A 24,674-nucleotide genomic window follows, 5' to 3' on the forward strand; every position below is an offset into this window, starting at 1 on the left:
GTCCTGATGGAGTTTGAGGGTACGTCTACACTACAGAGACCATACTGGCACCAGTATAACCCCATTGTGTAGATGCAACCTACACTGATGGAAGGGGTTAGTAGCTAGGTCAACAGAAGCGTCCTTCCACTGACAGTTTTGCATCTACACAGGGGGGCTCGCTCGGTCTAGCTATATTGCTCAGGGGTGTGGATTTTTCACTCCCCTGACTGATGTAGCTACGTCAACCTAACTTTTAAGGGTACACCAGGCCTAAGATGTTGACACAGTGAATGACTGATCTCCCATCTAGAAAGAAATTATTTTCACAAATAACAAATGATACACACTGAACAATTTACATAGTGTTTTGTTTCCCCTGTCAGGATATTTCCCCTATCAGTTACACTCCCAACCAAATCTTTGAGTTTAAAAGGTTGCCACCTGGACTGACTTTATCACCCAGAGAGAAAGGAAAGAAATAACATAACAAATTACAAAAGCGTCACTATTTACACAGCCAGGACATCTGCACCTCACCACCCAAATCAACTATATGCCGTCCAAATCTCCTGTGAGCTTTGCTCTCCCTGCATGCTTTCCTTTCAGTCCCCTGGGAGACGCTGCTTTCAACAGGTCTTGAGGAGTGTCTGTTGTTTCCAAATAGGACAAACTTCACCCCTTCTGTTCTAATGGGCAATTAATCCCTGTTCCAACTCTTCCAGCCTCAGTTTCCACACCTATCTTTTCAGTTTCTAAAAGGTGGCCAAAATGAGATTCTACTCCCTGGAGACGTTCTCAGGTGGTCAGGAAACCTGAAAAGCCATTTGGCTCTTAAAAAGTTGGATAGCGCACAGAGCATGGCCTACAGGAGCAACCAATTCAACTTCACCTTTCCAGGACAGGGAGAATGTGAAACTGACAAGAGCCTTGCAGGTGGACAGTCAAGAAGCTGAGTAATTCCATTTTAGTCCTCCTGAAAGTGAATTTTCTTTCCTTCTGAAGATCCCTTTTGGTGAAAAATTTTGAGTGTTTTGGCCTTTTGTCCTGATTGATCATAAAAATGTTTCTAAAAACACATTTTTCACAGGAAAAGATGTTCATGCGTCCAGGCAGATATCCCTAAGAGGCAAAGGCCACTAGTGTGTGCAGGAACGAGGAAATGGATACTTTAAAAAAAAAAAAAAGGCCACAGGGAGAATTTCTCTCCTTTGTGGAATCTCTGAGATCCAATATGCTGTTCGCTTCACTGGAATCATTTCCACACTGAGAATTGAAGAGGTTTCTTCCCTGTGTGGATTTGCTGATACCTGGTATGCTCAAAGCCCCAACTGAAAGTTCCACAGTCAAGGTTTTTTCCCTTTGTGCAGCCTTTGATGCATAATAAGATTTGAGTTCTGACTGAAGCCTTTCCCACAGTCCAGGCATTTATACGGTCTCTCTCCAGTGTGGGTTCTGTGATGTCTAATAAGATCTGAGTTGTAACTGAAGCTTTTCCCACAGTCCAGGCATTTGTAGGGTCTAATCTGATGCATGATAAGGCTTGAGTTGTCACGAAACCTTTTCCCACACTCGAGGCATTTATAGGGCTTCTCGCCCGTGTGGATTCTCTGATGGGCAAGGAGCCGTGAGATCAGAATGAAACTTTTCCCACAGTCAGAGCATTTAAAGGGTTTATCCCCAGTGTGGAGTCTCTGATGGACAATAAGGGCTGAACTTCCACTAAACTTTTTCCCGCACTCCAGGCATATAAAGGGTTTTTCTCCCGTGTGGGTTCTCTGATGTCTAACCAGGGTTGAGCTCCGATTGAAGCTTTTCCCACAGTCGAGGCATTTATGGGGTTTAACTCCCATGTGGATTCTCCGATGGTTAATAAGGACTGAGCCGTTACCAAACATTTTCCCACACTCCGGGCACTTGTAGGGTTGCTCGCCGGTGTGGACTCTTTGGTGTCTAATCAGATGTGAGCTCTGAATGAAGCTTTTCCCACAGTCAAGACATTTATGGGGTTTAACTCCCGTGTGGATTCGCTGATGCTTAATAAAGGCTGAGCCGTCACGAAACATTTTCCCACACTTCAGGCACATATAGGGTCTCTCTCCCGTGTGGACTCTTTGGTGTCTAATCAGATGTGAGCTCTGAATGAAGCTTTTCCCGCACTCCAGGCATTTATAGGACTTTTCTCCGGTGTGGAGCCTCTGATGCCTAACAAGGTGCCCTCGCTGATTAAAACTTCTCCCACACTCAAGGCATTTAAAAGGCCTGTCTCCAGTGTGGAGTCTCTGATGTGAAATAAGGTTTGAGCTCCGATTGAAGCTTTTTCCACACTCGGAGCATGTGTTGTCTCTCACTCCTGATGGGATTCTCTGCTGGGCTGTGGTTTCCTTGGGGTCTTTGCAAACTCCCCCATGATCGGTGGATTTACCCACTTTCTGCCCTGGATGGGTTCCCAGCTGCGTCTCTGGCCTGTGCCCATTTCCCCAGGCTTTTCGCCGCTCCTGGGTAAAATTCCCTTCAGATCTTTCCAATAACATCCTGTGTGATTCCACTTGCTCAGGACCTTCCTGCTGCAGATTCTCCTCTGTGTTTTCACTCACCCTCCCGTCACCTGCTGGGACAGAGAGAGAGAGGATCCAGACAGGAGTCACTCCCAGTGCCAGAGAGAAACAACAGGAGAACAGCGAAGAGGTTTAGCAACATAATAACTAGAGGAAAGACGGAGATATTTGATGCTGCCTCCACATCCCAGCCAAACAGCAAGGGGGAAGTAAAGTCAGGGAGGGAACTCCTGCCAGCTGGAAGCCAGGGTGAGCGTGAAGCTGTGAGTGACACCTGCCAGGAGGACGTGACCCCTGCTGGCTACAGCCCTGACCTGGGTGAGATGAGGCAGAACTGAGGGCTCTTGCTCACAGCACATTTGTGGGAGTCCCAGCTTTTTCCTTCACTCCCCGGGTGGTTTGTGCTCGTTTCATCGATTCCTCACCTGTGCGGGCGCCTCTCGGGCTCTCCCTTTCCTCGCAGGCTTGGAGATCCGGGACCCACGGCTCTTCCCCTCGCTCCAGCTGGGTGATCAGCTCAGGTTTGGGAAGGGGGAATCCTGCTAGGGGACGGGGGGAGGGGAAATCAGGCAAGATCAGGGCGTGTCAGGCATTGGGAAAGGATTTGTCACAAAGAACAATCCCTGATTTTAACCTGGCCCCACGCTGGGCTTGAATCTGAACAACTGGAAACGCAGTCACTGAGGCCTGATGGGAGAGGCAGGCGTCTGTTTGGGGGACGGCCTGTTCTGTGGGAGTTTCCAGGATCTGTGCACTCTGGGGGACTTCGTGATGCAGACATAGCTCTGGTGTCAAGCCTCTGCCTATATGTAATCCTACAGAGGCCAGAGCCCTGCCCAGGGCTGGAGCTAGTCCCTGGAAGGGAGGGGGACAGGCAGGGGTGCTGGAACAATTTTTATAGTGGTGGGTGCTGAGAGCCTTTGAACCAAACTATAAACCCTGGATATAAGGGAAACCACTTCAAGCCAGGGAGTGCGACAGGACCCCTAGTTCCAGCACCTATGGGGACAGGGAGAAATAACACAGGCAGGCAAATACAAGCTTCCGCCCCCTTGAAAGCTGTGGGGATAGGGACGACTTAGCAGCTCTATTGTGTTTCTGCCTCCCCCATCACGTGGGAGGAGGGTGGAGCAGAAAATCTCTGTCTCACTGGATCTGGGGACTTGTGCAGCCCATTCTCCTAAAATCTAAGCCACCTGGAAAGAACCTGAGCAGAAGCTGAACTGGGCACCTCACGGACCTCGTGGCTTTAATAACCGAAGGGACGGGACTCCCTTACCCAGCGAGGTCACCGTCTCATAGTTCTCCTGCATGACGTCCCTGTAGAGGGCTCTCTGAGCGGGGTCCAGCAGAGCCCCCTGCCCCTGGGTGAAATACACAGCCACCTCCTCGAAGGTCACTGGCCCCTGAAACAACAAGAGACCCCCACTCAGCACCTGCTGCCCCAGCCACAATCCCACTAGTCACAGGGGAGAGGGGCCAATAAAATGGAAGGTCTGGAGGGGGGACAGAGTAGCAGAATCCCACCCCACCCTGCTCGCAGCACCCAGGAGGCTTCAGGGTGGGGAGAAAGAGAGAGCTTCTTGTCCCTCCCATCCCAGCAGATGGAGGAGAGCAGGGGCCTTCATGTTCGTCACATTCCTACCAGCCAGAGGTGATACACGAAATGGCACCCCCAAAACGGGTCCAGGGAGAGAAATCCCAACCCCTCACGTTCCTAGGAGCTGGGTCTCTAGGATGGGACATCTCGCCCTGTTGGCTGCTTCTGGCTAGAAGTTTCAGGCTCCGGCACTGGGAGTCTGGTAAATTTCTCCAGCCTTGTATGGCGGGGGTTGTTCCCTGTTGTAGAAACGGGGGAATTTCTACCCTCTTCCAATGGCCCTGATCTAAAACTCCAGCCCCAGGCTGAGCAGTCCCAGTATGTCAATGACATACTGTCCCCATCCTCCCTCGACATGTGCTATTTTCTGTCCTCCTCCTTGAGCAGCGACCTCTCTTCAAATCCCTTACCCGAGCAGGTTCCGCTCCCGCCGTTTCCCAGCCCTGTTTCATGGTCCAGTGGGACGACCTGGTTGTTATTCTGCAGCCTGTCGGGGTGAGAGGAGCGACTGGGAAGCTTTCAGAAGGGGCTTTCGTCCATTTCCCGCCCCCCGCCCCCACCCAAGGCTCTTTCCCTACATTGTGGAGCCTGCCATTCTGGGAAAACGCTGGGTCACTTTATCCCAGTGCAGACCCGGCCCCTCCTACCAGGACTAAACCCATCCAGACAGTTTTAAACCCTCCCTGTTACAGAGTCTCTGTAACAAACGCTAGAAAAGAGCAGAATCAACAGACCCACTTTGGGGGATTCCCCTCCACAAGAGCAGAGAGTCCCCCCAGCAGCACGGGGACTTGGAAGAGGCAGGAACTGACTTGTCCTCTCTCTGCTCCTCACTGTCACAATTTGGGGATTCAGCCCAGACCATTAAGGAGTTTTGTCACCACCTGCTCTGCAACTCTGGATGCCTTAAATGTTACACTGCTGTGGCTCGCAGCTCGGACACCAACAGCCAGCAAACAAGCCTTGCGGTCACATCCTGGCTTTCACAGTGTTGCCAACTCTCAGGATTTTGTCCTGAGTCTCATGATCATTATTGTTTTCCTTAAAGCCCCAGCTTCTGGAGTCAAGTGAATAGATGATCATTTCAGCCGTCATTCTTAAAGAAAAAAGCAAGTTTCTAGTCCTCGTGGCTGTAGAGAAAGCTTCAGCATGTGACCCTAGTGCACCCAAAAAGCAGAAAGCAAATAAAAATCTCTTATTTTTACATGATCTCATGGTTTCAAAGCCAATCGCATGATTCTGGGTGAGCCTGACTCATGGTTTTTGAACAGTTGGGGTTGGCCATTCTGCTTTCATCACCCAGTTAAACCTCTGATTATTTCTAGACCTACAGAGGCCAGAGCCCGTTCTGTTGGCAGAATGACCTCCAAAATCCCCGCCACTCCCAAATTTCCCCAACACTGTCTCCCTGCAGCGTCCCGCTCTCTCCTGGAACCGAGTTCCTTAACCCCACTTCAGGAGGTGGGAAGGTACAGCCTTCATCTCCCGTTGAGATTAAGAGTAGTTCTCAACCAGGTGTACACGTTCCAGGGGTTACATCAACTCATCTAGATAGTTGCCTAGTTTTACAACAAGCCCCATAAAAAGCACTCGTGAACTCAGCACGAACTAAAATTTCAGACCGACACTGACTTGTTTATACTGCTCCACAGACGACACACTGAAATCAATCATAGAATATCAGGGTGGGAAGGGATCTCAGGAGGTCATCTAGTCCAACCGCCTGCTCAAAGCAGGACCAATCCCCATTTTTTGCCCTGATCCCTAAATGGCCCCTCAAGGATTGAACTCACAACCCTGGGTTTAGCAGGCCAATGCTCAAACCACTGAGCTATCCCTCCCGCCTCCTCAGATACATACAAATATTTTCTATTCCAACATTAACTAAACAGGAGGTTAAACAGCTACTACTGAACATAAACATTTTTAAATCTGCAGAATCAGATATCTTACCTAAGAGTTTTAAAATAATTGGCTGGGGAGTTGTTTGAGCCATAATGTTGATAATTAACAAATCTTGGAATATTGGGGACCCCAGTACAACAAAATGTAAGGACACTGTTTATAATCCAGTTGATTTATTTTATAATTACATGGTAAAAATGAGAACGGAAGCAATTTTTCAGTACTAGTGGCTTTTGTAGTTTTAGGTCTAATTTTGTAAGCAGGTCATTTTTAAGTGAGGTGAAGCTTGGGGGTAGGCAAGACAAATCAGCCTCCTGAAAGGAGGCCAGTAACCTGCAAAGGTTGAGAGCCTCTGTATTAAGTGATCACACACACCCCGAAGCCCCCTTTGCTCTCCTGATGTCTTTGTCAGCCTGGCATGCAAATGTGCTTTTCTTTGTCTCCGGAGACACCTTGCTTCATTTACATGGGAGCCACATTTAAGCAGCCAGATCCTCATTCCTCGTCTCTGGAAAAAAACAGTTTATCATCTCCCCCTGGCATGCCTTTTAAACACATTACCCATCCTAATTTCAGCAGATCTATATAATCCATTGTGGGTGGATTGTACATGCATCTTGCAAGATTAATGATCAGTGAGTTATTGGCTTCCCAGTGACATATTACAAGGCATCTTTTAGGTGCGCTGAACTGGTCAGCCAGCTGAAATGCACAGCTAGGTATCAGGGTCTTCTTGCTTTCTGGCATAGGCACAGGGTCTCACACACCTTGTTCCCAGGAAATTCTGCCCAGGGACAGATGCAGTCAATGGAGCAGGGCAGGTCTGGGAGTTGGGAACCTCTCTCTCCACTTATTGCTCCTGCTGCCCCTTTTAAATCATTCTCCCCCTTTCCATTTCATGTCCCCTCTCCCTCTGTCAGGGAGACTTGGTTACTGTCCATTCACAGGGGCACTGGCTTTCCCAGTAGCTAGATCGGCTCCTGCGAGCGCTAATGGGAAGGAGTGCCTCTGGGTATCAGTGGCACAGCAGCTCTGGTTTAATACAAACAGGAGGAAGTTCTTTGTCGCACGATGAGCAACTAACCTGTGGAACTCCTCGCCAGGGGATGTTGTGAAGGCCCGAAGTATAACTGGGTTCAAAAAAAGAACTGGATAAGTTCATGGAAGATATGTCCACCAGTGGCTGTTAGCCAAGATGGTCAGGGATGCAACCCTGTGCTCTGGGTGACCCTAAATCTCTGACTGCTAGAAGCTGGGAGGAGAAGACAAGAGTGGATTTGTTCTGCCCTTTTCTGTACTCCCCTTAAAGCTCTAGTACTGGCAACTCTCACAGACAGGATACAGGGCTAGATGGACCATTGGTCCACCCCAGTTTGGCCGCTCTTATGTTCTTATCCAATTGCTAGAGAAGAAAAATTGATGACTTTTGCAGAGATTTTTATGTCAGGAGGATTCAATAAATGAGACTGGAAATGAGGAAATGCTGAAGCAACTATGTAACCTGACCAGTTAGACAGGAAAAGGCTAAATCGGAGGTGGTTTTATTGAGACAGGCTGCGTCTGGGGGAAAGAACCCCACAGTGGAGAGGAGCCAACTCCAGTGATGGGTCTCTGAAAAGCAAAGAGCTAGGCACTCAGAGAAGCAGATCTAGGACCATCGTTCCAGGAACGGAGTGGAGCCAACTAAAAGTGGGAAGATGCCCAGAGCAGGGGCACCAGAGACCCCTGGGAGGGGTGGCCCTGAACCGGAGACACAGGAGTGAGTTTGTTTACTTCCCTGTTTTAATAAAATAAACCCCCTTAGAGGAGATTGGCTGTGGACGAGCATGTTTGGGAAAGGCAGAGAAGCCCTGCCTTGTGACACAGATATTTGGAGGGGAAAAGAAGGAGGATATTTGGTGGGGAATGGTTAAGAAAATAATCTAAACCCATTAGGGTCCCTGAGACAACCTGGAATTCCACAGAGATTTTATGATGTGACGTGTCCCTTCTATGCCAGGCTCCAGCCAATCCCCAAGCCAGAAACTGGTCATGTGACTCCCAGACAGGCTATATAACCCCACAGGAGGAACAGCGCAGCTCATTGTCACTCCAGGGCTTGGAATGGTCTCCTGCCTGATGGGGGGCAACAGACTTCCCAAGCCTTAGCCTTGCTCCAGCCCTGTTCCTAGTCCTGCTCCAGCCTCGCTCCACCCCTGCCCCTGACTCCTGATTTCAGCTCCGACCACTGGGCATGACTGCCCCAGCTCAGACCATTAGGCCTGACCACCTCTGTCCCAGTGTCTGACAGCCGGGTAGAGCTCCCCAATACAAAGCGCTGACAGGGAAGTGTTTAACCCAGCATAGACGAGAGGTCTATAAGCACTGAATGACAGGGGGCCAGTGTTAATGAACAGTGCAGGGGTTCCCAAACCTTTCCCCCCTGGGGCCTACCTGTGCAATCGTTGCAATAGCTATTAACACTTCTGGAGGAAAAGTATTAATTTTAATGATTACATCCATATAAACGAGAGGTCCCCAAAGTGTGGGGCATGCCCCCCCAGGGGGAAGTGGAGGAACGTCAAGGAGGCGTGGTGGGGCCCAGGCCAGCCCCCACAAGGACAGGGAGGGAGCGCCACCCAGCTCCTCCCCACCCCCAGCTCTGCTCCAGTCCTGCCTCCTCACCTGGCCCCGTCCCCAGCCTCAGTGCGGCTCCGCTCCCAGTCCCGTGCCAGCCCCCAGCCTCGGCCGATGGCCACGGCTCCATTCCCGGGCCAAGTTCGAGGCTGGGTGCGAGGCCGGGCGTGGAACTGCACCTGGCCATGGGCCCGGCTGCTGGCCCCCACCATAGCCCGGCTGCAGATCCGCTCCCACCCCCATCCCCAGCCTTGGCGCCTAGCTGCGGACCTGCTCCTGGCTCCAGACACACACCCCCCAGCCTTGGCTCCCTTACCTCTGTCTGTGTCCCCCCCACCTCCACAGAGCCACAGCCCTGCTCCTGGCCCTAGCCCCGGAGGGAGGCGGGGATGTGGGGCACGGACAGGGGTAAGGGGGGCCATGACACTCAAAAGTTTGGGGACCGCCGATATAAACTATAGATGCTGTAAATACACCATGTCCACGTTTCCTTTTCCTTTTAATGCCAGCAACTGGAATGAGAGAAATCCCGAGCCGTCTGCACGCCGAGAAATGCTGCAAAATCTTTGAACCCGAACGGTTTTAGTAAAACCAAACTTACAAACAAACAAAGTGGAGAGTCAAATTCGGGGTTCAAACCGGGCCAACACGCTGTTTTCACAGATTCAGAGATATGAAGGTCAGAAGGGACCATTATGATCATCTAGTCAAACTGAACAAGGTGACAGGAGTCAGGTGGAGCTGAAGATTTACGAAGCGCTTGACTTTCTAAGAGCGGGACAAACCGGCGGCCCACCCCGGACTGTGTCCTGGCCCACAGTTTTGGACTGGCCGTTCTGCCCACGCATCCGTGAGTAGAATTAACGTCGTCGTGAGTCCTCCCTTGGCTCTGGCACTGCCTACCTGTGAGTGATGGACAGACTCTGAAGAACCCCAAAGCCAGCACTCAAATGGGCGTGTTAATACAGACTTTTCAAGCCAGATCCCTCGCTGGTGTGACTCCGCTGTAGCATCTGATTGCCTTGGGGATCTCACCTGCGAGGACTGTGCAAGACACTCCGGGCTTGCCAACCCCAAATGTTCAAAAATCATGAGTCAGGCTCCCGAAAAATCGGGCGACTGGCTTTAAAATCATGGGAAAATCCCAGGGGGCCAAAGGATGCCACCGGCAGCGCACTCCAAAGGAGCGGAGATGAATAAACCAGGTGGGGCTGAGCATCCCACCCAATTCAACTCAAATCCCCAGCACACTGCACACAGGCCTGAGAGCAGCCAGCCAGCAAGATCCTCCTGACCCTCCCCCTGCAGACAGGGCTGAAGGGAGGCATTGTTCCCTGTTACGGTGCAATGGGAAGGTCTCTCTTACCTTCCCTCCAAGCGGGGCCCTCCCTGGAAGCAGGGGCTGGACCAAGAAGGGGGGCCCTGGCCAAGCTGGGGGCTCTGCCCTGGGAGAGGCTCCTGGGGAGCAGCAGGAAGGGCCCGGCTGGAGATTCGGGGCTCGGGGATCTTGCAAAGGGACAATGGAAACTGGAATTCACCCAGCTACAAAGCCTTACTGTAGCCAGTGCAATTCACTTCCTGCTGCTGGGACAGCATGACTCCATCCCCAGCTCCTCCTGGGTCCTAGCGATCATAGGCGCTGGAAGTAGGGGGGCTGCCGCACCCCCAGCTTGAAGTGGTTTCCATCATGTCCAAGAACAAAAGGAGGACTTGTGGCACCTTAGAGACTAACCAATTTATTTGAGCATAAGCTTTCGTGAGCTACAGCTCACTTCAGCATCCGATGAAGCGAGCTGTAGCTCACGAAAGCTTAGAAGTGAGCTGTAGCTCACGAAAGCTTATGCTCAAATAAATTGGTTAGTCTCTAAGGTGCCACAAGTCCTCCTTTTCTTTTTGCGAATACAGATTAACACGGCTGCTACTCTGAAACCTGTCATATCCAAGGTTTACAGCTTGGTTCCATGGCTCTCAGCCCCCACACTGTACATATTATTCCAGTCCCCTCCCTCCCCCCCATGATAGCCATATACCCATTGTGCTGTTGCTTGGGGGAGCAGCCTCTCCTCGCATTAAGGAGGATTCAGGCACAGAAGCCTCCATGTCCATGAAGCCTGGAAAGGAGGAGGGGAGAGGGGGAGAGGGAAGATTTCACACACTGACCCACACACCCTTCCCTCCTACCCTGTCTCTCACTCTCAGCTCTCCTGTGTTCATCCAAACCTGCTTTGACTAAAAAAAAAAAAGAAAAAAAAATCCAATCAAACAATGTCTCTGATCACAGCATAAACCAGAGTCCAAGCAGCCGGTGTTCTGCCCAATTTGCCAGCTGAAATATTCGCTGGTAACTAACCAGCGGTCCAGTGTTCTGAAAACATCCACACAAACCCTGTTTCATTGGTCATTTCTACCCTGTCTCTCCTCCGCCTTGTGCCTGTATTTTTGTTAAAAACAGAGCAAGTAAAGGCCCTTCACCCATCAAAACAAAAAGTAAAATGAACCCTTTCCTTTCTAGCAAAGAAAGGGTATTAATGAAAAATTATTATAGTTATATAATATATAATAATATAATATATCATAGTTAACTAAAAAAACCCCAACCTTTCATAAAGTCTAATTAAGTTTGTTTCGCATGATCAGTCAACCAGAGTTTTGATATAAATGCTTGATTTAATTCCTAGGTTTTCTGTGCTTCAATAAACTTTCAATAGTAAATAGTAGATATTAAAGGGGGGAAATAATATTCATGCAAATAATCCATAAATCGATGGCAATAAATCAAAACCAGATGGGAATTTTGTTTTTAAATTCAGTGAGAAAAGAAGGGAAAACCTGAGGGGTCCTACAGCAATACCTGACTATTGGAAAGAAAACAGGCCATATCAAAGGCGTTTCTATTCTATCTGCTAATTAATTCATTATATTATTTTATAATTATATTACATATCTGTCTACTAGATAATTACCTAGAAGATACAAGTGAAGGAAGATGAGAGGGGATTTATATTGATCGTACACACAAAAATCCAAAATTTGAAGACAGTTAGCAAAGTGACACGTTTGAGCACACCCAGGTAGGCCGGGCCAGAATCAAGATGCCCAGCACAGTGTTAATTACATTAAGATCACTGCACTTCGCTGCTGGGGAGATTCCCCCATTGCGGTGGAATTCGGTGGGACTTGCTGGTTTGTCTCTGGGGGCAGTAATAGAGGTTAGGGTTAAGGTTAGAATTACCACCCCACCCCCCGCTCCAACCTCCCGTCTTCCATTTTCCCGCCATCTCTGATATCGCTTGTTTCCTTTCCAATAGACAACGCTGTAGGACCCCCTGGGATTTTTTCCCCGATTCGCCATTCACAGTAGCTTCACTCTGCGACTGACCATTCCAGCGACTCCTGATTGAAATGAGGGAAGAGAGGCAATTCCGCCAAAGTGACTACGACGGAGTTACACTGATTTGCTACAGGGTGACAAGAGATCATGGCCCAGCGACCCCAGTGGGGTTGCCCAGGTTTAGTGAGTGAGGGGTGCAAACAGGGAGTCACTTGATGAAGGGGTTCCAGAGACACAGTTCTCCCTAGAATAGCAGCTTTCAATTTTCAAAATGCACTGAAATCGACGTGCCTATGTAAACTGCTTCAAAAATCGCAGCTGATACTGGTGCAATATGTCCAGGTGATCCCAGCAGGCAATTCATGCTTCATGGTATAAAGGAAGATGAACCCCTCCCCCTCTTCCCCAGGTCACAGCTAATTTAATCTAGAGAAAAATTCCCTTCCAATGCCAAATCTGGCAATCAGCAGAACCCTGAGCACCTGAGCAAGAGAATCTAGAAAGGAGTTTTTGTACCACCTGAGAGAACTGATCTACCCTGTCCAATGTCCCATCTCCAGCCGTGATTGCCTCAGAGGAAGGTGGTGGTGGTGGTGGGGAACATAGAACATATCAAGCCAATTGTGCATCAAGGGGAATAAATTCCCTCCTAACCCCTGCCAAGTGACCTGCTGAAGCCCTGAAGCATCAGGATTGATTATAATCATTATCATCATGTAGAGCTACAGATCCTTGCAAAACAGCAGAAGTCCTGTGATCTCTCAGTCACAAGTCCGAGTCGAGGGCTCCATCTCTAAAGTGCTGTGAGGGAACCTAGCTGGGTCCTCAGATGGTTTAAGCCTCTGGAGCCTAAACAGAATCCAGCCACTGCCCCACGCCTGAGGTCCGGAGGCACACTGCCAGGTCACAGACCAAGTGTCTAGCACCCCCCACCCCGAGAATTGGAACCCGCTATCCAGCTGCAAGCCCCTCGGCTCAATGCTGATCCTTCAGACATTCCCCCTCACCCCTTCGGTTAAACACAACCTGACCCAGAAATCCACCCCAAGGTGTGAAACTTCTCAGATACCTCTTCAAGGGGCCACGTAATAGTTGTGAGGCACAGAACTACTCTAGGCAGAATTCAATTTTTACTTTTTAATCATTTCACCAGATAATAGCGATGTTTATTTTGAAGCTTATTTTTTTTGAGATTTTTACCGTTTAAAATTGTCACAATTGCAGGAAAACTGCAATTTCACCATAGCAGGAATAACTGTCACAGTTGCAAGGTCCGACAATTATTTAATGACCGCATGTGTCAAGAGTCGAAAAGTTAAAACTTTTATAAACCATTAAACCACAAATTGTCAGCGTTACACATCCAAATATACAGAATACATATCCTTACATCAACCAATCATCCTTGTTTTTACTATTCGTTCCCTGCTCCTTTTGAAATAAGCCGAATTGAAAAGGTCTAAATACCTGGATTTGGACTCTAAAGTTTCTCAAGGAGCATTTTTCTTACTTTGCCTAGTCATAAATTTCAAGTTGTTTTCAATTGACCTATTTTACATCTATTTGTGTGTGTACAGTGAAATCAACATTTACCGATAAAAATCAAGTCCTTCCAAGCCTATATGTAACACACACATACACTTTGCATGGGGAACACCATGGCTCTTTTACTTAACAGCTAAAGCACACATGATCATACAGAACAAAACAAGCATTCTCAGTGCAGTGCCCCTCGGTAGTTCACCCTATCCTTGGGAGTCTTTGGGGGACCACCTGCGTTCAGGTATGGAGGCAGAGTTCCCTGCCTCATCAAGCTCCTACATGCTGGGCTTCCCCCTCCTCTTGAGCTAAATGGCCCTGAAGAAGAAGCAACAGGTTGACTTCCTTTTGTTTGTTTTAAACCTGTTGCCTATTCATTTCATTTGGTGGCCCCTAGTTCTTATGTTATGAGAAGGAGTAAATAACACTTCCTTATTTACTTTCTCTACACCACTCATGATTTTATAGACCTCCATCATATCTCCCCTTAGTCGTCTCTTTTCCAAGCTGAAAAGTCCCAGTCTTTATAATCTCTCCTTGTACGGAAGCCGTTCTATACCCCTAATCATTTTTGTTGCCCTTTTCTGAACCTTTTCCAATTCCAATATATCATTTTTGAGACGGCGCGACCACTTCTGCACACAGTGTTCAAGTTGTGGGTGCACCATGGATTTATATAGAGGCATTATGGTATTTTCTGTCTTATTATCTATCCCTTTCTTAATGATTCCCAATATTCTGTTAGCTTTTTTGAATACTGCTGCACATTGAGTGGATGTTTTCAGAGAACTATCCACAATGACTCCAAGATTTCTTTCTTGAGCGGTAACAGCTAGTGTAGACCCCATCATTTTATATGTATAGTTGGGATTATGTTTTCCAGTGTGACATCTTGAAACTTAGATGCCCAGAGGACTTTACTGACAGGAGTTTAGGCCCCTAGGGAATGCAGGTACCTGCAGGGTTAGGCAGCAGCTAAGCAGGGCTTTTGAGGATCTCAGTGGTGCCTAGGTGTTGGATTTAGGAACTTAATGTGCCAAAGTCCCTTTGAGGATCTAGCCTTTTACCATAGCTGGGCACGTGGATTTAAGCTCAGAACAACCACACTCGCTTTGGGATTCCTTCAAATTCTCCCTCCAGGTCTCTTACACTTGCTTCTCCAGCCCTCATCGGTCTGATCAGGGATCAAACAAGTCAAGGCGTGACTCCTGAGCATGGAGAGCTGACAGCAGGAGACACTGGGGGAGTGGAGCGGGAGAACGGGGGAGGATCAACTCTTCATGTCTGCTGCATCAAGGGGGACTGTGACAATGGAGGGGGGGAAGGAGGGAATCCCCCCTCCCCCGCTCACCCTGTCCGCCTTAAGTAACACGGAGGCTGTGAGAACACATTTGTCTCTCTCTGCTCCAGCTCTCTACTCACGTTTTAAAAAAGGAAAAAGGTACAAAAAATAGCAGCTCTTCAGAACGGCATGGGGCATCCTCAGAATGACTGGGAAGAAGCCCATCTGTCTCTGAAGGGGGAACTCAGGGACTCACAATCACTTTGCTAATAGGGGAGAACCGTACAAATGAGATGCTCCGAGTCAGCCGACACTAGGAACAGTGGGGGAGGTTTGGTAGGAGATGGGGTTGTGCTAGCTAACTCTAACCCCCTTCCCAAGTCTAGACAAGCTCTCAGAGGCTGATGCTGCTCGGGCTGCAGTGGGATTCTTAGGCTTCTAGGTCTTCGAGGCTGCCCACGATGGAGAGCTACAGAAATCAGTCCCGCGCAGTGGTGCGATCTGAATGCAGGGAGGACACATTCAAGGTTTCTCTCCCACGTGAAGTCTCTGATGTCGAATGAGGTGCGAGTTCCGATTGAAGCTTTTCCCGCACTCTGGGCATTTATAGGGTTTCTCTCCCGTGTGAATTCTCCGATGCACAATGAGGTTCGAGCTCCAGTCAAAACTTTTCCCACAGTCGAGGCATTTATGGGGTTTCTCCCCTGTGTGGGTTCGGTGATGTCTATTAAGGGCCGACCTGTCACTTAACCTTTCCCCACAGTCGAGGCATTCATAGGATTTCTCACTCGTGTGGCTTCTCTGGTGTGAAATAAGATCTGAGATCTGACTGAAGCTTTCCCCACAGCTGGGGCATTTATAAGAGTCCTCCCCCGTGTGCAGTCTCTGGTGTCTAAACAGGTGAGCGCTCCGATTAAAACTTTTCCCGCAGTCCTGGCATTTGTAGGGTTTTTCTCCTGTGTGGTTTCTCTGGTGGGAAAGAAGATCTGAGCTCTGAATGAAGCTTTTCCCACACTGGGGGCATTTATAGGGTCTATCTCCTGTGTGGATTCTCTGATGGGAAAGAAGATCTGAGCTGTGAATGAAACATTTCCCACACTTCGGGCACTTATAAGGTCTCTCTCCTGTGTGAATCCTCTGATGTGCAATAAGCCGTGAGCTCCAGTCAAAACTTTTCCCACACTCCAGGCATTTGAAGGGCGTCTGTCCGGTGTGGATTCTCTGATGTGAGGTAAGACCTGAACTCCGATGGAAGCTTTTCCCACACTCGGTGCATTTATACAATTTCTCTCCCATGTGCAGTCTCTCGTGTCTAATGAGGTGTGAATTCTGATTGAAACTTTTCCCGCATTGGAGGCATTTATAGGGCTTCTCTCCTGTGTGCACTCTCTGATGCCTGATCAACTGTGTGCTTTGAATGAAACTTTTACCACACACCAAGCATGTATAGGGTCTCTCTCCTGTGTGAATTCGCTGATGAGAAATAAAGTTTGAGTGCCGGCTGAAGCTTTTCCCACAGGCCGTGCAACTGTTTTTTCTCTCTCCCAGGTGGATTCTCTGCTGGGCTGTGGTTTCCTTAAGATCCTTGAATCCGCCCCCCCAAAAATTGGATCTGTCTGCTTTCCTCCCTGGCTGGATTCCCACCTGCCTATCCGACACGCACTGACTCGCCCAGGTTTTTTCCTGCTCACCGTTTTGGGAAACGTTCCCTTTGGGTCTCTCTGAGAACATCTCATGCATTTCCACTAGCTCAGGACGTTCCAGCTGAGGATTCTCCTCATTCTGACCCACCGTCTCCTCACCTGCTGAGACACAGAGAACCCAGATAGGAACCATTCCCAATGGTGGAGTGAAAGGAAAGACAGGGGAACAGCGGGGAGAGGAAACACGGCACAATAACTTCCGGAGACATTGAAAAATACAATTCTGCTTTCACATCCCATCCAAACACGCAGGGAGAAATAAAGAACATAAAACATAAGAACGGCCCGACTGGGTCAGACCAAAGGTCCGTCTAGCCCAGTGTCCTGTCTTCCGACAGTGACCAAGGCCAGGTGCCCCAGAGGGAATGAACAGAACAAGTGATCCATCCCCTGTCCCCCATTCCCAGCTTCTGGCAAACAGGGGCTAGGGATTCCATTCCTGCCCATCCTGGCTAATAGCCATCGATGGACCAATCCTCCATGAATTTATCTAGTTCTTTTTTGAACCCTGTCATAGTCTTGGCCTTCACAACATCCGCTGGCAAAGAGTTTCACAGACTGACTGTGCGTTGTGTGAAGAAATACTTCCTTTTATTTGTTTTAAACCTGCTGCCTATTCATGTCATTGGGTGGCCCCTAGTTCTTGTGGTATGAGAAGGAGTTAACAACACTTCCTTATTTACTTTCTCCATCCCAGTCATGATTTTATAGACCTCTACCATATCCCCCCTTAGTCATCTCTTTTCCAAACTGAAAAGTCCCCGTCTGATTTATCTTTCCTCATACGGAAGCTGTTCCATACCCCTAATAATTTTTGCTGCCCTTTTCTGAACCTTTTTCAATTCCAATATATCTTTTTTGAGAGGCGGCGAGCACATCTGCACACAGTATGAAAGCCAGGCAGGGAGCTCTGCCGGCTGTCAGTCAGGATGGCAAGTCCTGAGAATTGCCCAATATAAGAGTGTGACACCGGCTACTCCCACCTTGACCTGGGTGAAATGAGGCAGAACTGGGGGAGTCGCTCACAGCACAGTCGTGGGAGCCCTGGCTTTTATCCTTCCCTCCCCAGACGGTTTCCATGTCAGTGTCACTGATAACTCACCTGCCCAGGCACCTCTCAGGATCTCTCTTTCTGCAGGGCTGTTGAGATCGGGCACCCACGGCTCTTCCCCTCGTTCCAGCCGGGCGATCAGGTCAGGTTTGGGAAGGGGAAATCCTGCTGGGGCAGGGGTGAAACCAGGTGAGATCAGCGTGTGTCAGGCATTGGGAGAGGATTTGTTACAAAGAACATTCCCTGATCTTAACCTGGCCCCGTGCTGTGCTGCGTGGATGTGGAACGTGAAGGGACCGGAACGTGGTGACTGAGCCCCCTTGGGACAGGTAGACTGGGACGTTTTGCGCCCTCAGTTGGCAGTTTTCAGGAGCTGTGCACTTTGTGGGACCTGCTGACTAAGATCTAAATCCCCTGCCCGTTTCTAAAGCTTCAGAGCACTCCACACAGAGGGAGCTAGCCCCAGGAATGGAGCGGAACGGGGACTGTGTGTAAGAGAATTAATACAGACTGGTAAATGCCAGACTTTCCCCTTTACAAGGGGATGAATTAGCATCTCCATTGTGCTACTGAGCCCTCCGTTCTATGGAAGAAGATCCGGAGAGGAATTTCTACCTAGCACCGGATCTGGGGAATACAGGATCCAATCCTCTGAAATCAGAGAATCGTAGGACTGGAAGGGACTTCGAGAGGTCGTCTAGTCCAGTCCCCAGCACTCGTGGCAGGACTAAGTATTATCTAGACCATCCCTGACAGGTGTTTGTCCAACCTGCTCTTAAAAATCTCCAATAATGTAGATTCCACAACCTCCCTTGGCAATTTATTCCAGTGCTTAACCACCCTGACAGTTAGGACATTTTTCCTAATGTCCAACCTAAACCCCCCTTGCTGCAATTTAAGCCCATTGCTTCTTGTCCTAGCCTCAGAGGTTAAGGAGAACAATTGTTCTCCCTCCTTCTTGTAACAACCTTTTATGTACCTGAAAACTGTTATCCCGTCCCCTCTCAGTCTGCTCTTCTCCAGACTAAACAAACCCAGTGTTTTCAGTCTTCCCCCCTAGGTCGTGTTTTCTAGACCTTTCATCATTTTTGTTGCTCTAAATCAAGGGTGGCCAACTTGTGGCTCCCCAGAGGTTAAGATGCGGCTCCTTGCATTGGCCCTGACTCCGGGGCCGGAGGTACAGGTGCCAACTTTCCAATGCGCTACAGGGGGCTCACTGCTCAATCCCTGGCTCTGCCCCAGGCCCCAGCCCCACTCCACCCCTTCCCCAAGGCCCCCGCCCCTTTCCCTGAGTCTGCTGCGCCCTTGCTCCTCCTCCTCCCCCGCCCCCCAAGCCTCCTGCTGATCGCGATGGCTGGGAGGCGCAGGGATGGAGAGTTAGGCGCTGATCAGCGGCGCTGCTGGCAGGTGAGAGACACTGGGGGTGGGGGGCAGGAGCTGAAGGGGGGCTGCTGATGTGGTAGTGTAGCTCTTTGGCAATGTGCACTGGTAAATTCTGGCTCCTTCTCAGACTCAGGTTGGCCACCCCTGCTCTAAATCTAAGTGACCAGGGAAGAACATGAGCAAACGCCAAAAAAGCATCTCAGAGTCCCCACGGGTTTGAGGGGACGGGAATCCCTTACCCAGCGAGGTCACCGTCTCATAGTTCTCCTGCATCACGTCCCTGTAGAGGGCTCTCTGAGCGGGGTCCAGCAGAGCCCCCTGCCCCTGGGTGAAATACACAGCCACCTCCTCGAAGGCCACCGGCATCTGGAACGAAAGAGCCCACTCAGCGCCTGCTGCCCCAGCCACAACCCCACTATTCCTGAGCGAAGATGGCCAATAAAATGGAAGCTCCTGGGTGGGGAGAGATAGCAGAATCCCGCCCTAGACTGAACAAGTCCAAGAAGCGGGTTTGTCCCACCCTCTCCCCATCCCTCCTGTGTGTTTCCTGCCCAGAGGTGAAAGTAAGCCGGTACAGTTCGGTACGGCGTACCGGCAAAAGCCAGTATGCCGTGCCGGACAGGACCGGCTTCCCCAGGCTGGCTCTTTAAAGGGAGCCCTGGGGACTTTAAATCTTGATTTAAAGGGCCGGGTATTTAAAGGCCCTGCCTTTTCCGGTTGAGGTCACGCCCCCATGCTCAGGACTCCGGAGTACCGGTAAATCCCTTAAGTTACTTTCACCCCTGGTCCTGCCCCTCCCGCTCTCATACAAACCCACCCGCAGCTCCCTGAAAACCCCCTACCTGAGTTTGCTCTGCCATAGTCATTGTCCTTTCTTGTCACCTGAGAGGTCGGGACAATCGCGACGGCCACAGGGTTGTTATTCCACGACCTGCTGGGGTGAGAAGGGCAACTGGGGATCGTTCAGAAGGGGCTTCAGTGCATTTCACAGCCCAGTTCCCTCCCGGGTCTTTGCCTGCAAATGGATGTCCTAGGTTCCGGGCAAACGCGGGTCACTTTATTTCGTCGCGGAGCCGACCACCAGGACGAAACCCATGGAGATAGCTTTAAACCCTCCCAGTAGCAGAGTCTCTCAACCGCACGCTAGGAAAGAGCAGAATCAAAGCAGCCCTGACATCGTTCCCAAGGGCCTCACTTCACCCCAGCACCCTGGGGACCCAGCGGGGACAGGACCTGGCTTCTCCTCTCTCAGCTCCTCACCTGTTTCCCAGGAAAGTCACTCTGCCCAGGGACGATGCAAGGAATGGCTCTGGGTGGTTACAGGAGCTGGGAACATCTCCCTCCTTTATTTCCCCTGCTGCAGTATCCTACCGCTCATCTTTTCCCTCTCTGCCAGCCCTTTTCCCCTACACCCCTCAGTCAGCACCCTGCCCGATTCCCCTGCACCCCGTCCTTCTGCATCCCCGCTTCCCTACTCCCCTCGCTCCCCTTCTAATGCACCCTCCACATCCCTATCCACCCTCTCCATACCGTCTGGCTCCCCCATCCCCCTTCAATTCTCCAGCCTCCTTCTGGTTCCCCACCTCTCTTCCATATTTCACTGTCTCGTGCCAAACACGGAACAGCCTGGCTTTAGCCTCATTGGACAGAATGGGATTCGACAGCTGTCCGTGCAGAACGTAGGGAATCTCAGCCAGTCTTGGCTGGGAGCAGCCTGTTGCTTCAGTCCCATTGGCAGTGGTGGGAAAAACTCACTTCTTCCCTCCAACAAACAGAAGTTTCAAAGCGGGGGAGTGACTCAAAATCTGGGTATTTAGGGAGACAAATATGAACAGCCATAACGGATCAGACCAATGGTTCATCCAGCCCAGTGTCCCGTCTTCCAACAGTGGCCAATGCCAGGTGCCCCAGAGGGAATGAACAGAACACGTAATGCTCAAATGATCCATTCCCTGTCACCCATTCCCGGCTTCTGGCAATCAGAGGCTAGGGACACCGTCCCTGCCCATCTTGGCTAATAGACATTGATGGACCTACTCTCCATGAATTTATCTAGTTCTTTTTTGAACCCTTTTATGGTCTTGGCTTTCACAAGGTCCTCTAGCAAGGAGTTCCACAGGTTGACTGTGCACTGTGTGAAGAAATACTGCCTTTTGTTTGTTTTTAAACCTGCTGCCTATTCATTTTATTTGATCCCTAGTTTTTGTGTTATGAGAAGGAGTAAATAACACTTCCTTATTTACTTTCTCCAAACCAGTCATGATTTTATAGACCTCTATCATATCCCCCCTTAGTCGTCTCTTTCCCAAGCTGAAAAGTCCCAGTCTTATTAATCTGTCCTATACGGAAGCTGTTCTATCCCCCTAATCATTTTTGTTTCCCTTTTCTGAAACTTTTCCAATTCCAATATCTCTTTTTTGAGATGGGGCAACCACATCTGCACGCAGTATTCAAGATGTGGGCGTGCCATGGATTTATATAGAGGCATTATGATATTTTCTGTCTTATTATCTATCCCTTTCCTAATGATTCCCAACATTCTGTTATCTTATTTATGGAGATAATATATTTATCCAGAAAATATATAACAATAATAGAAAAATCAAGAGAAATTGACCCAAGGGGATTTTATATCAAAATCGGGCCAGAGAAAAAGCAAAAGAACCTGAGTTGTTCACCTGTATTAGATATTTGGAGAGAAAAGAGACAAGATCAAAAGGGGTTATATTGACCTATTAGATAATTACATAGAAGACCAGCAAAATTGCTCCAATTGACATTATTCCAAAAAAAAACAAAAAAACCCTACATAAAAAAAATCCATGGTACACCCACATCTTGAATACTGTCTGCAGATCTGGTCGCCCCATCTCAAAAAAGATATTCTTCACACAACCCCTGGAACTCTTTGCCAGAGGATATTGTGAAGGACAGGACCATAACAGGGTTCAAAAAAGAACTAGATAAATTCATGCAGGATAGGTCCATCAGTGGCAATTAGCCAGGATGGGCAGGGATGGTGTCCCTAGCCTCTGTTTGCCAGAAGCTGGGAATGAGCAACAGGGGATGGATCACTTGATGATTCCCTGTTCTGTTCATTCCCTCTGGGGCACCTGGCACTGGCCACTGTCGGAAGACGGGACACTGGGCTAGATGGACCTTTGGTTTGACCCAGCGTGGCCGTTCTTGTGTTCTTAATATTATTCAGGTTGCAAAGTGTAGCACTTATAGTAAATACAGGGTCAGAATCAAGGGTGGCCAGGCAACGTTAATTCTTCCCCATTAGGTGTGTGTGCATTCAGATATAATCTCTACAGATAGGATCCCACACGGCACCGTTCATTAACACAGGACCCTGCCTCCTTCAGCCCTTTCAGACTGGATGTATCTGATGGTGCAAACACATCCCTGTCAAGCACGTTAAAACGGGGGAGATTTACCCCTCTCTGTGGAATTCAAGGGGACCCCCCCTGTTTATTTTTTGCAGCAGGGGAAGGGAAGAGGGCAGATAATATATTGGATTATGGTTTTTTGAACTAAAAATTTCCACCATCCCACAAGCATACACCTCCCTCTTCCATTTTCCCTCCATCTCTGTCTGAGTTTTCACCCTTTCCCTTCCTGACAATCCATCCCCGGAGAGACTAAGGGGAAACCCCACTGGGGCCTGATCATGGTGTCTCTGAACCCGTTTGCCTGTTTCTCCTCCTGAATCCCCCACACCAGACAGGATTTAACAGTAGGGTGACCAGACAGCACCTGTGAAAGAACGGGACAGGGGGTGGGGGGTAATAGGCGCCTATATAAGAAAAAACCCCAAAAAACGGGATTGTCCCTATAAAAAGGGGACATCTGGTCACCCTATTTAACAGGGAGCCCTTGGATCTGGGTGTGGGGTGTCGAGGGACGGGAGCATTGCTGGGAAGGTCTGTCTTCCCAATTGGGGATGTGCTGGGCTCTCGGAAGGGAGAGAAAAGGAGTATTTGTGTCACCTTAGAGACTAACCAATTTATTTGAGCATGAGCTTTCGTGAGCTACAGCTCACTTCATCGGATGCATACCGTGGAAACTGCAGCAGACTTTATATACACACAGAGAATATGAAACAATACCTCCTCCCACCCCACTGTCCTGCTGGTAATAGCTTATCTAAAGTGATCATCAGGTTGGGCCATTTCCAGAGTCTCACGTGGAGCAGCGGGAATGCAATGCCCCCAAATGCAGCATAGTCTATACGGGACTTAGCCATCCTTAGCCTCAAGGGAACCTGCCCCGCGCTTTCAGAAGAGGAGCCGGGATGCTGTCCCTTGTCTCTGTTTGCCAGAAGCTGGGACTGGCTCACTTGATGATTCCCTGGTCTGTTAGTTCCCTGTGGGGCACCTGGCACTGGCCACTTTGGGAAGACAGGACACTGGGCTAGATGGACCTTGGGTCTGACCCAGTGTGGCCGCTCTTATGTAGCCCAGGAGCTGAAATTCATTACTCTGCTAGGTTTCAGAGTAACAGCCGTGTTAGTCTGTATTCGCAAAAAGAAAAGGTTAGTCTCTAAGGTGCCACAAGTCCTCCTTTTCTTATTACTCTGCTAGACACTCAAAATCACGGAGGGAACAGAGACCCTGGATTTATGACCTCTTCGGACAGTCTCTAACCCACCAACTCTTTTTGTCCTACGCCTGCAGAGGTGTTCATGGGCCAGTCTTACCTTGAATACCATCTGGGCTACCTATGAATGCTACCCAGGCCCTTCCCCCTTGCAGTGTGACCCCTGGGGGTACCTTTCCCAGCCCTGCGGAGGAGCTCTGGGTGGCTGGGGGACGCTGATCCCTGGCACCAAGAGAAGCTGCTCCAATAAAAGAGATCACCCCCCCCCCCACTATAGTCACCTCTGCCGCAGCCCGGGTTCGGGTCCCCACCCGCAGGGGGCTTTTCTGGGGTCTCGCAGGGGGCGATGCCGGGAGCCAGGAACTGGCGCAGACAAAAAGGGTTACCGCAGTTCACTTCCTGCGGCCGGGCCCCAGGGATCGCCCCTGCCCCAGCTCCCTTCTGGGTCCTAGCGAGAAACCCCTGGCCTCGCAGCCGCCGCTGGGCCCCACGGTCCTGGCTCGCTGCCTCCCTGAGACCGGGGGCAGCCTGTGCCCATGGGGGAGAGAAAACCGGAAACGGCAAGATCCCTTTCAGAAGGGGGGGGGTTGTATGGAGATTTGGGGGGCCCCCAGCATAGGCGCTGGAATTACGGGTGCTGGGCGCGGCACCCCCTGGCTTGAAATGGTTTCCATCCTATCCAGGGTTTGCAGTTGGGGGTCAATGGCTGTCAGCCCCCCCACCCACACACACACACTGTGTACATTGTCCCAGCACCCCAGGACGGAAGAGAACCTGGGGTGACGGGATCCGAGCCCCAGCGAGCCTGCCCTGAGCCGCGGGGTGGCCGGGGGGGGGGACACACGGGGCTGTGGGTGTGTGGTTTGCTCCGCAGGTTTCTGCCGTTCAGGGAAGGAGCTCAGAGAAGGAAACTGGCCACATCCCTCCAGGGTCCGGCTGGCGGGGAGGGGAAGGGCTGGAGCGGGGCCCGGACCACGGTTCATTCGCGGCTGTACCCGGAGGCCACCGGTTCTTGCTAAGAGGTGGAGCGGCGCTGGCTTTGTCTCTGTTTATCTTCCTGGGTCGGGAGCCGCCGCCTCCCACTCCCGGACCGAGCCGCTGCGGGGTGTCCGTGCCGGGAGAGAG

General features: G+C 50.1%; 1 protein-coding gene across 4 annotated transcripts; it reads right to left on the minus strand.

Annotated features, from left to right (window-relative positions):
* Positions 1–211: 211 nt before the first annotated feature.
* LOC140897523 (uncharacterized) lies at positions 212–24,150 on the minus strand. Of its 4 annotated transcripts, none has more exons than XM_078848586.1 (5): positions 19,790–20,353; positions 19,187–19,313; positions 17,616–17,732; positions 15,335–16,615; positions 212–2,320 (listed from the first exon to the last, which is right to left on the minus strand). In XM_078848586.1, exons 1-5 carry the CDS (start codon positions 19,811–19,813, stop codon positions 1,326–1,328), a joined length of 2,544 nt encoding a protein of 847 aa, XP_078704712.1. In that variant the 5' UTR covers positions 19,814–20,353; the 3' UTR covers positions 212–1,325. The 4 variants fall into 4 exon arrangements, with proteins under 4 accessions (XP_078704712.1, XP_078704711.1, XP_078704710.1 ...); XM_078848585.1 differs by lacking the exon at positions 212–2,320 and adding an exon at positions 23,831–24,150 and having other exon boundaries at positions 13,145–16,615; positions 19,790–19,878; XM_078848584.1 differs by lacking the exon at positions 212–2,320 and adding an exon at positions 23,831–24,150 and having other exon boundaries at positions 13,145–16,615; positions 19,790–19,881.
* Between the last annotated feature and the right edge of the window lie 524 nt (positions 24,151–24,674).

The sequence above is a fragment of the Lepidochelys kempii genome, chromosome 14 (assembly GCF_965140285.1).
Source record: "Lepidochelys kempii isolate rLepKem1 chromosome 14, rLepKem1.hap1, whole genome shotgun sequence".
Taxonomy (NCBI): domain Eukaryota; kingdom Metazoa; phylum Chordata; order Testudines; family Cheloniidae; genus Lepidochelys; species Lepidochelys kempii.

What these genes read in the sequence shown, in the direction of transcription:
- LOC140897523 (XM_078848586.1), bottom strand. Translation starts at nt 19,813, where the DNA reads ATGACTATGGCAGAGCAAACTCAG. An exon ending in CTATGGCAGAGCAAACTCAG is followed by an intron (nt 19,314 to 19,789) that starts GTAGGGGGTTTT and finishes CTTTCGTTCCAG; the next exon opens with ATGCCGGTGGCCTTCGAGGA. An exon ending in TGAGACGGTGACCTCGCTGG is followed by an intron (nt 17,733 to 19,186) that starts GTAAGGGATTCC and finishes CCCCTGCCCCAG; the next exon opens with CAGGATTTCCCCTTCCCAAA.